Here is a 12,019-nt window from a genome sequence, read left to right on the forward strand (position 1 = left end):
CATTGCTTGTTCCAGTCCTGAATAGCCCTCCTCATCACCAATAATTTAGAATACAAAACATGCGAAGGAGATCCACTCGCTTCTCGACTCTAGGCACTTCTAATCACCTCCAAAAGTTCTGGTTTTGTCGTCCAGACATCCAAGAATAGAAATGGTCTTAGCTTATTATCTAACCGAGATGCAAACGAAATCTTCAATGACGCATGATCCGACAGATGTCTCGCCAAATGAACTACAGAAATGGATGCGCAAAAATCCGAACATTCCCCATTTATTAACAACCCGTCCAATCTCTTCGAAATTTTAACTTTGCCTCTCCGATTGTTAAACCACGTGAAACTAACTCCCGAAATACCTACATCAAAAACCTCAATCTCTTCCATAAAGGACATAAACTCCACCCCTCAGCTATAGAAAACGGACGACCCCCCCCCCCCTCCTTTTTCATTAGGCGCCATTATGACATTAAGATCACCCCCAATGCACCATAGCAGGGAGCTAGGCTTATCAGCTAATAAGTTTTGCCATAAGTCTCTTTGCTCCTCCATTTAACATTTTGCATGAACAAATGACATAATGATTGAACCAGGCATCAATGGATATTGAACAAATAAAGAAATATGCTAGTCCGAATTACCGACAATCGAACATATAAAAATACTACTATAGAACACCCATATATCACCAGAACTATAAACACCCACCAAATCAAACAATAATCATAACCGAATCGACTCAATTTTAGACACATCTAGCTTGGGGTCACTTATCACAATGAATTTAACATGATACAACCTTACTAATTTAATCAATCTTCTTAGATTAGGGGTTTTAGCACCCCTCTAATATTCCAAAAAATGCCATTAATCATGAGATAAAACCTGGAAGGAGTTATGGGAAGATGTCACAGTTCGAAGCTGTCTGTCAGAGGGAAATCGAGCTCGCACGCCTTTTCTTCTCGCTTGCTTGAACCTTGATCAACCGCAACAGATTGATCAATGTTCAAAGCCAACACCAGCGACTCCAGCAACTTCTCGTCTAACAGCCATCCTTGGAGATAAATTTCCTGCGACGATAGGTAGCTCAACTTCAACTTCCTTATATACCCCGTCTAACCCAAACTCCTCCCCATTCAACTTTGCACCCGAACTCTCCAACCCACTGCTATTTAAAGAAACAATCTGCCCCGCGACTAAAGGCTGCTGTCTAGCGCCCAAGGATTGCTTCTCAAGGACCTGACGCACCTCACCTTCATGTTCTCTTTTAGAAACCAGCTTTGCAACAATTTCTCCTTGATCCCCCTCCAATGTTCCCTCCACCCCGTCACATGTATCCTGATTCCCATGACCAATAGAAGCAATATCTTCAGTACCACCACCCACCGCAGCACCAGATTTGTCGCCAGCATGACTCCCTGAAACAAGCTCCTGCCGCTTAGTTCTATCACCTCCATCCACTAGCACAATAGACCCAGCAGGCTGCTTCCCCTCCACTTCAATTTCTTTGCCTTTTCTGGAAGCATCAGGACCAACCGGTGACGCATTCGACGAAGGAGCAGCCTGTAAAAAATTGGTCTTCCTTGGCCCCATTAACAACTAGATTGCTCACAGGGACATACACCTGATTGTTACTCCCCTCAATCTTTTGGTCACGCTGCATCCTCAGGTGTTGATTGTTCTGGTTCCGAGACGCAATCTCAGAAGAATTTTTCTTACACTCCTCGGCTGAATGACCCAAACGCCAGCAAGAGGAGCAATATGACAGCATATCCTCTGTCACAATTCTTTGCCAGAATCCTGTCTCCCCTTTGATAGCCACCCATACTCTCGAAATGACTGGCCTCGCTACATCAACCTCCACACACACCCTGGCCACATTAGGACGTGTGCCAGTAGCCGTTGCTGTATCCAAGAATAAGGGCCTTCCAACTAGAGATAGAATAGAGAACAACGAATGCTTATCAAAATAGTGAATTGGCAGAGTAGATAGAGACACCCAAACCAGAACCAAAGAAGATTCCTTATGCACATGAAACTCCCTAGTCCAATGAAATACTCGCATTGGAAATTTTTCCAGTTGCCAAATACCTCTCGTCCAAATTATATTGAAGTCTGCCTCAGCTGCACACTTAATCAGCACATGTTTATAATCCATCAACCCAATAGAGACCTGGCATATTAAATCAAGGCAAATTTTTATATTATTATTTAGCAATGTTTTAGTCAAGTTGCAGTTTTAGCAATTTTATTTGAGTCAAGTTATAATAGTTTTATTGTTTACGAATTAGGTATTTTATTAGGAAATTTTTTATGGTTATAAGACTTGTTTACCAAGTCACTTAGTTTATAAATAGGAAATCTTATTATTTTATCAATCGAGAGGCTTGTTATTATGTGTGATTAATGATATATTGCTGAAATTTATTCCTCTTTCATCCACATATAGTTGTATGTGTGTAAAATTGCTGCCCTATATATATTAGTTTTATTTAATATATCTCCTATAGTTTTTTGGTGAAATTTTTTGAGTTCTACATCTAGTATCAGAACCCTATATTCAAGAAATTGATCTTGATGAGCCTATGAACATTGAAGAATTATTCCGACCATAAAGTTGGTCCTGAGTATTTTCAACGGTCAGAGTTAGGGCATAAGAATTGCTATGAAAAACTTATTTGATCAAGTTAAACAATAAGGTTGATCATGGAGTATCCAATTGGTGAAGATTAGATCATAAGATTGGTTCAGAAATTGTCTAATTGATTGTGATTATTAAGACAAAGATCAGAGAAGAATTCTGTCAGTTGAATTGTGATTATTAAAATCACGAAATGAGTTGTTAATAAATTGATATCAAATTTTGCGACGAGAGCCATTTATCTACAAACATGGATTATTTTAGCAAGTGAAAAGCAAATTGAGCAACAAGATAACTTTGTCCAGATGTGTGGAATATTGTAGCAGCAAAAACTTTTAAAAATGAAGAATTCAAATTAATGTTAGCAAAATTTGCAAGGGTGATCATTGATGGTGATGGCAGTGAACAGATTATTTTAGCAAGTGAAAAACAAATTGAGCGACAAGATGATGAAGAATTCAAATTAATGTTAGAAAAATTTACAAGGGAGATTATTGATAGTGATAGTGGTGAATGGATTATTTTAGCAAGTGAAAAACAAATTGAGCGACAAGTTTACTTTGTCCAGATGTGTCAAATATTGCAGCAGCAAAAACTTTTAAAAATGAAAAATTCAAATTGATGTTAGCAAATTTGCAAGGGAGATTATTGATAGTGATGGTGGTGAACTTGATTCATTGGAAAGCTTGCTTTAAGGGACTCATTGTTGGCATATTAAATCAAGGCTCAAAAATAGAAATTTCTATATTATTATTTAGCAGTATTTTATTCAGGATATGGTTTTAGTAATTTTATTTGAGTCAAATTACAGGAGTTTTATTGCTTAGAAATTAATATTTTATTAAAAAATTTCTTATGGTTATAAGACCAAATCACTTAGGGTGTGTTTGGATCCTTGTTTTTTGAGCTGTTTTTGAAAAACTGTTTTTCACATCCCAAATGCTACAGTAAATGTGTATTTCTAAAACAACTCCAAAAACACCATATCCAAACATTATATCAAAAACAACTACATATGTATATTTCAGTTATGTATATTATATATATATATATTATATTAATATAAATTGAAATATACAAAGTGAAAATTATATATATTATATATTATATAAATATTTATATACATTAATATTATACATAATATATTATAATATACATAATATAATATACATAATATGTAATATTGTATACATAAATGTGTAAATATTTATACATAATATATTATGTACATTATATTATAATATATACATTATTAATGTATAATATTATTTTGTACATTATTGTGTATAATAATGTCTAATAATGTTGGTATAATATATAATATACATAATATGTAATAATGTAATAATGTATATTATGTATAATATAATATATTATATATATACAATATTATGTATATTATACAAATTGAAAATTATATATTATATATTATATGAATATTTATATAATGAAATATACAATAAATATTACAAATTGAAATATTATATAAACACCATATTTATAATATTATAATATTTATAATTAATATTAATGTATATTATATATATTAAATATTTATATATTTATTTTTACATATTATAAATATTTTATTTTACTTAAAAAATATTTTTACATACTTATAATATATTTATATGAATATTATATATTATATAAATTATATATAATATAATATATATTTTACATTTATATAAATGTACATTTATACAAAAAATATATATTAATGTATATTTATAATATACATTTATATTATGTATTATACATAATATAATACATTTATAATATATTTATATTAATATACATAATATTAATTTTACATTTATACATAATATTAATACATTTGTACATTTATATTAATTATATTAATACATTTATACATAATATTAATATATATTAATAAAATTATAATTTATACATTTATATAATATTCATTTGTAATTTATACATTTATAATAATATACACTTTTACATTTATAAATATATTTATAATATGTATTATATGTAATATAATACATTTATATATTTTTATATAAATAATAAATATAATACATTTATATATTTTTATATAAATAATAAATATATTTATTTATAAATATTTATAAATGTATATTTATATAAAAATATATAATTTATAATTTATAATTTATACATTTATACATTTATGTAATATTCATTTATAATTTATAAATTTACAATAATATACACTTATACATTTATAAATATATTTATATTATGTATTATATGTAATATAATACATTTATATATTTTTATATAAATAAATAAATATATTTATTTATAAGTATTATAAATGTATTATAAATGCATAAATGTATATTTATATAAAAATATAAAAATTATAATTTATACATTATAATTTATACATTTATATAATATTCATTTATAATTTATAAATTTACAATAATATACACTTATACATTTATAAATATATTTATATTATGTATTATATATAATACAATAAATTTATAATATATTTTTATATAAATATATAAATATATTTATTTATAAATGCATAAATGTATATTTATATAAAAATATAAAAATTATAACTTATAATTTATACATTTATATAATATTCATTTATAATTTATACATTTATAATAATATACACTTATACATTTATAAATATATTTATATTATGTATTATATATAATATAATACATTTATATATTTTTTAGCGAATATATAAATATATTTATTTATAAATATTTATAAATGTATTATAAATGCATAAATGTATATAAAAATAAAATTATAAAAATTATAAATTATAAAAATACCCAAAATATGTTTTAAAAATATCTCTAAAAATAATCCAAAAAACATCTACAGTAAAAGTTTTTCATATAGTTTTTGAAAAACAATCTCAAAAACAACTAATCCAAACGGACTTGTATTTCAAAAACGAAATGCTACAGTGCTGTTTTTGAAAAACAACCCCAAAAACAGGTAATCCAAACGGAGCCTTAGTTTATAAATAGGGAATCTTCTTGTTGTATCAGTTAAAAAGAGTGAAATGTGAGACCCTCGTTATTATGTGTGATTAATAATATATTGTTGATATTTATTCCTCTTTCTCCCGCACATACTCAGAGGTGTGTAAATTGTCTCCCTATACAGAACAGTTTAATCAAATATATCTCTTATAGTTTTTTGTTAGAATTTTTTGGGTTCTACACTATGGACAAGTAGTATCCAAGCAAAAAATTTGCAAGCATTTTCCCAGGCACCAAGAAAGTTGTTCCTTAATCTTAAGCGATAGAAATACAAGATCAACATCAAAAACCTGAAAATCAACTGTTTGAAGTACCTAAGTATAATCCCCAACATAACAAACTCTTCTTCCTTTGAAGCTGTACATCTTTCTTCTTATTTACTTTTTGGGTTGAATGGATTAAAAGTCAATTAAAATAGAGGAAACACATGCTAAAACATCATCGGTGTAATTCAACAAGGATTCAAGAGAACCAAAAACTACAAAGTTCAACCAAAGGCAGACGTCTTTGACTCGTACGTCTGTTAGTTACTTGAAAGCCTGACAAGATGTTGGTTGTTTTGGAGCAGATCAGGTTTCTCTATTTTTTATTTCCTTTTAAGAACTCAGAAAAGAAAAAGGAAAGTACAATTCGCTGCCCAAGTGAAAATAACTGTTTCCCAAGTTAAACATCAAAAAGAAAACAAATAACAGTTAACTTCAAAATCAATTTTTAATATCACTTAGTAAACGTACTTTTTTAGCAGTCCTGATATTGTTAGCCACCATTGTAAACTTATTTTTCATGATGGTATAAATAGGGGAAAAAATAGAGAAGAGGAGAACATCAATGTTTGTCAAGCCGACCTACTGCCCTCTTAACAAATTTCCGCAATATGTCATCCCAAAGTAAGTCACTCATAAAATAAAAAAACTCAACAGAAGTTATTCACCCAATTCACCATAAAAAATACACAACAAAATGGCCAAGTTTCAAATGGAACATCCAATCACCACATCTAGGAGAAAAGAGAACATAATTCTGATTATAATGCAATTCACAAAAGCATCACAAAAGGGGGGAAAAAGGAAAAGAAACATACTCATACTCCCATAGTACCCAACTAATTCTGATTATAATGCAATTCACAAAAGCATCACAAAAGGGGGGAAAAAGGAAAAGAAACATACTCATACTCCCATAGTACCCAACTTAGGGATCCATTTCACTCTTTTGACACCATATTCTCCTTTATAACCTGTCAATATAGTAAATAAAAACAACGCAGATGGCATCACAAATGTATGCACAAATTCAAGATCTCTAGAAGTACCTTGGATCACAAAGCTTTAGCTAGTTTTACAGAAACAAATAACGTTTGCTTCTCATAAAGTCTGAGAGTGAGGGCTATGACCTTGTCTTGTTTGAATTCCATTTTGAAACCTTTCCCTTTCTGTTTATTGAGTTTCTACATGCAAAAGTTCAGGATTGCAGGCTAACTATGTTGATCATGTCAATAATTCAAGAAGACAGATGCATAGCGTTCATTCACCACATGGTTGCTTGAGTCAGCCAAACCTATTTCATTGACTGTTTTTGGGAGGCCAATGCAGCTTTTAGAAAGTAAAACAGAAGTGAGTTCTGTGCAGTATTGTCTTACCAGAATGGACAAATGACAATGTAAAATTGCACAGAAGATGACTGAATTTACTATGCGCTCTTATACTGTTTAACCCAGATCCAACCAAAGAAAAATCCAAGAACCACAAGACACCAAGAAGGCCCTCATCCAAAACCCAAGAAAATGAACACCAGAGAAAATCATGAGAGCTTTTTGGTGTTGTGAAACATCTAAAGCAAATTGATATAATCTAGAGTTAAAAAACCTAATACTCCCATCAATGGTTAATAGAGATAAAGGATACTGAAGAATACTGAAATGGATAAAAAAGAAAAGAAATTGCTGTACCTTCTTAATGAGCATAAAACTGTACTTACATGATACATGGAAACTATTGAAAAGACAACAATGAGAAGCTCATACTGAGATGAATTCAAAATCACATTGGAAAGGACTTTAGGAATTCTGTCAAAAGATTAGTAGTGAAAATTTAAACATGGAGACTCAATGGAAACTGTTCCAAATAAAATCATCTTATGATGTGAAATATTTGGACATTCAGTTGGACAGCGTGTTATAACAATTTGCAGAAAAAGCAACTTATAATAAGCAAGAGCAGCGAAAGTTCAGAACAAAAATTTAGAAGGATTAGAAGTTACCTGACTTGATCCTCATGTTAGAGACAGCCTTTGTTGAAGCAGACCCTTGCTTTTTAGTGAATACATTTTAACCGTTAAATATCATTGATGCAGCATAACAATGAACATGTTCATCAACTGGGTTGAACTGACTAAGTAATTATCTGCTGAAAGAAAAACTACAATTACCATGAGAAATAGAAAGCCTCCAGAAGTTAATGCTTTTACTAATGCTGACTAAAAGGGAAGTTGCAGGACAAGAAGGGACTAGTGCTGAATGGCATCAATAGATGCATGGAATAGCCTGCAAGAGGAGAACAGCTAGTCTGGTTTGAGCATATCAATCTGCTGACTTGGCAATATTAGCTAGTAACACTTGCAGCCCAGATAATGGAATACAGACCAATAGTACTTCTCATATGTCATAGGCAATTAAAAAACGTACATGATGATTGAACTGGCAGATACACCCTAAACTGTAAGGCAAATAGTTAAAATAATCAGTTATAGCAACGCTGCATAGAGCTAGAATTATTTAACTCGTTTATATGTTTCTGATACAAAGCCGGTTTCCATGTCATGGTTTACCTCTTCTCTATTATCTTCAGTTGGGTAAGTTTGGAGATTCCCCAATGCCCAATGTAATTACAGAGCAGCCTCCAAATTCCAAATCCTTGTGCACTGATTTCCTTTTACTTTTTATCAACTTATCCAGATAAATAAAACTTCCAAAATGCACCTGTAGAAAGTCAGCAGATTTAGGACCCATAGAATGATTCCTCATCTTTACTCCACAAGAATATTGCAGTCATCCTTTAATACTGACTAGTCTTTGCTCTATACTTCCATTGTCTCCAGAAATCAATCTAACAAGCTAAAGAACATCACCTTTCTTCAGCTGAAAAATGCAAACCAAAAACAGGTAGATGTGGGTCATTGAGGATTGGAACAGTAGCTTTTCCATTGTCTCAAGAAGTCAATCCAACAATCTTTATAATTTTACCATTTCTTATTCAAAAATCCAAACCAAAATGAGCCTAATGGAAGCTACATTTAACAACATCGGTCATTGAGGATCAGAACAGAGTACTTGAAAAGCATCTGTATTGTCAGGAAGACAAAACAAACAACTTATATGCTTCAAGATAGTTCCATGATTATAAGTTTCTGCATGTTGTAGGGCTTAACTTGATCAAGACCTCTTTTGTTGATGCTTCTTCACAGTCTGTTAAGTGACAATGAAACTACTGAGACTAGTTACCTAAGGACATATTGGCATCTGGGTCCCGACTAGTCAGAGAGCCGCAACTTTGCAAATAAAGTTGTCTGCAACAGGAAAAATGTCTGACCATGTAAGCTGCGGATTACCAGTAATCATTACAAGAGCAAAACCCCTTCATAAAATTGTGGAAACGGTTTGAATCTCTCACAACAATCTCCCTTTGAATTAATTGTGATGCTAATTTCATAAAATTATGACAGTCTGGACAAATACGAATATTCTTCATGATCCTAACAGCATCCAACTTGCAATTCAAATCAGAAGTGCTCATCAAAGTAAACACCAGAGCCAACTTCTCACTGTGGTAGTATAATTCTTCCTCTTTGTGCTCTTCTTCAATATCGTGCAAGGCCAAACTAGTTTGAGGAACATAGCCAAGTGTCTTCAATTTTCCAACTAGTTCTTTCGTATTAGTGCGGATTGTCTCTCTTTGTGGGTGTGCTCCACCCCCTGAAACAAATTCATGAACTTGATTACCAATATCAGTCCAGCTCAAGCCAGGCTCCTTCTGTACCCCAAGTGCTTTCATTCGCTTCCTTATTAGACTAGCTACATCAAAACTACCAGTGGAACAGTGTATGTTTGACATTACTACATATCCTAGAGAATTTTCTGGATCCAACTCCCTTAGTTTTGATACAGCAAAGTTGGCTAACTGTGTTTCACCGTGTTTCCGGCAGGCTCCTACCAAAGCACTCCAGACAACATAATCCGGTTGCATGGGCATTTCCCTTATGAGCTTCACAGCCTGAACGAGATGCCCAGCTCGCCCAAGAATGTCAACCATGCAGGCATAGTGATCAAGTTGGGGAACAACCCCATAGCTGTTGGACATGGTATCAAATATTTCAACCCCTTCATGCACCATTCCCGAATGACTACAAGCGGAGAGAAGAGCAACAAAGGTGGTTGCATCAGGTTCAACATCCATTTGTTTGAACAAGTCCAATGCCTGCTTCCCTTGCCCATGTAAAGCAAAAGCTTTTATTATTGAGTTCCAAGAAACTACATCCCTTATTCTCATTTCATCAAAGATGACCGCAGCTTGGCTAAGTGAGCCACACCTTGCAAATGCATGAATTGAAGCATTCTGAAGAACTACGTTATTTGTGAAACCAACTTTAGTTATTAAACAGTACACGGCCAGGGCATGCTTGTCATTAGAAAATCCTCCACAAGCCTTTAATACAATCGAAAAGGCATAACAATCAGGATTCAACCCCTCTGTGCGCAACAAATTAAAAAGTAAAAGGGCTTCCCCAGGTTTTCTATCAGCAAAAGCAGTGATAATACCAGTCCATAAGACAACATCTCGGCACCCATTAGTCTCTATAAACAACTTATGACAATCAGCAACCTCTCCTCCAAGAATCGAATAAGCACTCAGTAGTACAGTCACCACTGCAACATCCAACTTAAACCCGGCCTTTATAACAATACCATGTATTTGAAAACAAGACTTGAGGCTTGAAACATATTCGTATTCACTATTTTCAGAAAATGCAGAAAGGACACTTACAAGCGTAGCACGATCAAACCCAACACCGTCTCTACACATTGTGATGAAAAAATTAACAGCATTTGAACACTGTCCCAGCATTTGGAATCCAGCAATCATTGAGTTCCAAGTTACAAGATTGCGGAACTCCATCCCGTCAAATACCCTCCAAGCCTCCTCACTATTGCTGTAAATTCTGCAAAATCCCGTCTCTCTGCTCTTCCAGTACATGGTAATCAAAGCATTCGCTGCATAGACATATGCACCAAATCCTGTTTTTACAACAACTCCATGCACTTGCCTACCCTTAAAACCATCACATATCGACAGTACGCTGGTGTAAGCAAAATCATTGGGCCTACAGTGAGCTAACATATCGGTAAACATACTAAAACATTCATCAACTTTTCCATGTTGAGAATAACCAGAAATTAAAGAAGTCCAAGAGAAAATATTCTTGTGAGGCATTTTTTCGAACATCTGGTAGGCAGTACACAAATCACCACACTTGGCATACATATTAATCAGGTGGTTGGTAGTGTACAAGTCAATATCCTCGGTGGTTTCATGGGTGAGCAAATGGTGGTGGAGATCTTGGCCTAAGTCGAGTCTATTGTGGCGAGCGCATGCTTGGAAAAGCCTAGCATATGGCAGTGAGAAATTAGGTGGGAAGCTGAGATCGTAAAAGAGAGAAATTGCCTTTTCCAGTTGGCTAACATTTTCAAATTTGGCGTCAAATGTTGGGGTGGCGGGAGAGTTAGTTGTGGTTAAGGTTCTTAGAAAGGTGCCATATGAGCAACTGTGCAATGGTTTCAGCCATTGACTGAAGGAATAGCGAATTCTTAAAAACATGGCTAGAACAAATTATAGGATCAATGCATCTGAAAAGCATAATTGGTGTCATCCAGTAAGAGAGCTGAGGAACAATTTGGAAGTCTCGGACACACAAGACTGCTAGAATCGTTGCAATTATTTGAAGTGGCTTTGTCACGCTATGTATCTGCTAGCAGATGTTCACCATGCTTGCGCATGGTGAAAATTCGTAATTATGCCCAACCCAATTTTGGCTAATAATGATGAATATTATATATGAAAAAAATTGCATAATATTGTTTTAAGTGTGTTAATCTTTTAACAAAAACTAAGTCATAAATAAGAATAACATTTTTTGTTATAGGATATTTAAAAGGATTAATCCACAACTGAATAATAGCTGGACACAGGTCAATTTTAATATTCACAGGAAAGAAATTTTAGTTTGTCGTATTTGAGTTATTATTTAGTTTGAGTTATTATTTAGTAAAACAAATGTATGATAAAAGCTAAGAAATGGACAAATAGACTTTTACTGCC

General features: G+C 32.7%; 2 protein-coding genes across 2 annotated transcripts; both read right to left on the reverse strand.

Moving 5' to 3' along the window:
- Positions 1-756: 756 nt before the first annotated feature.
- Positions 757-8,509, reverse strand: LOC113772572. The gene is made up of 5 exons (XM_027317196.1): positions 8,475-8,509; positions 7,908-8,050; positions 6,818-6,885; positions 2,088-2,169; positions 757-1,928 (listed from the first exon to the last, which is right to left on the reverse strand). The coding sequence occupies exon 5, from the start codon at positions 1,587-1,589 to the stop codon at positions 996-998; it is 594 nt and encodes a 197-aa protein (XP_027172997.1). The 5' UTR covers positions 1,590-1,928; positions 2,088-2,169; positions 6,818-6,885; positions 7,908-8,050; positions 8,475-8,509; the 3' UTR covers positions 757-995.
- Positions 8,510-9,250: 741 nt separating this feature from the next.
- On the reverse strand, positions 9,251-11,518 carry LOC113771237 (pentatricopeptide repeat-containing protein At1g71420). The gene has a single exon (XM_027315844.1). The coding sequence runs from the start codon at positions 11,516-11,518 to the stop codon at positions 9,251-9,253; it is 2,268 nt and encodes a 755-aa protein (XP_027171645.1).
- Between the last annotated feature and the right edge of the window lie 501 nt (positions 11,519-12,019).

The sequence above is a fragment of the Coffea eugenioides genome, chromosome 5, assembly GCF_003713205.1.
Source record: "Coffea eugenioides isolate CCC68of chromosome 5, Ceug_1.0, whole genome shotgun sequence".
In the NCBI taxonomy this organism is placed as follows: domain Eukaryota; kingdom Viridiplantae; phylum Streptophyta; class Magnoliopsida; order Gentianales; family Rubiaceae; genus Coffea; species Coffea eugenioides.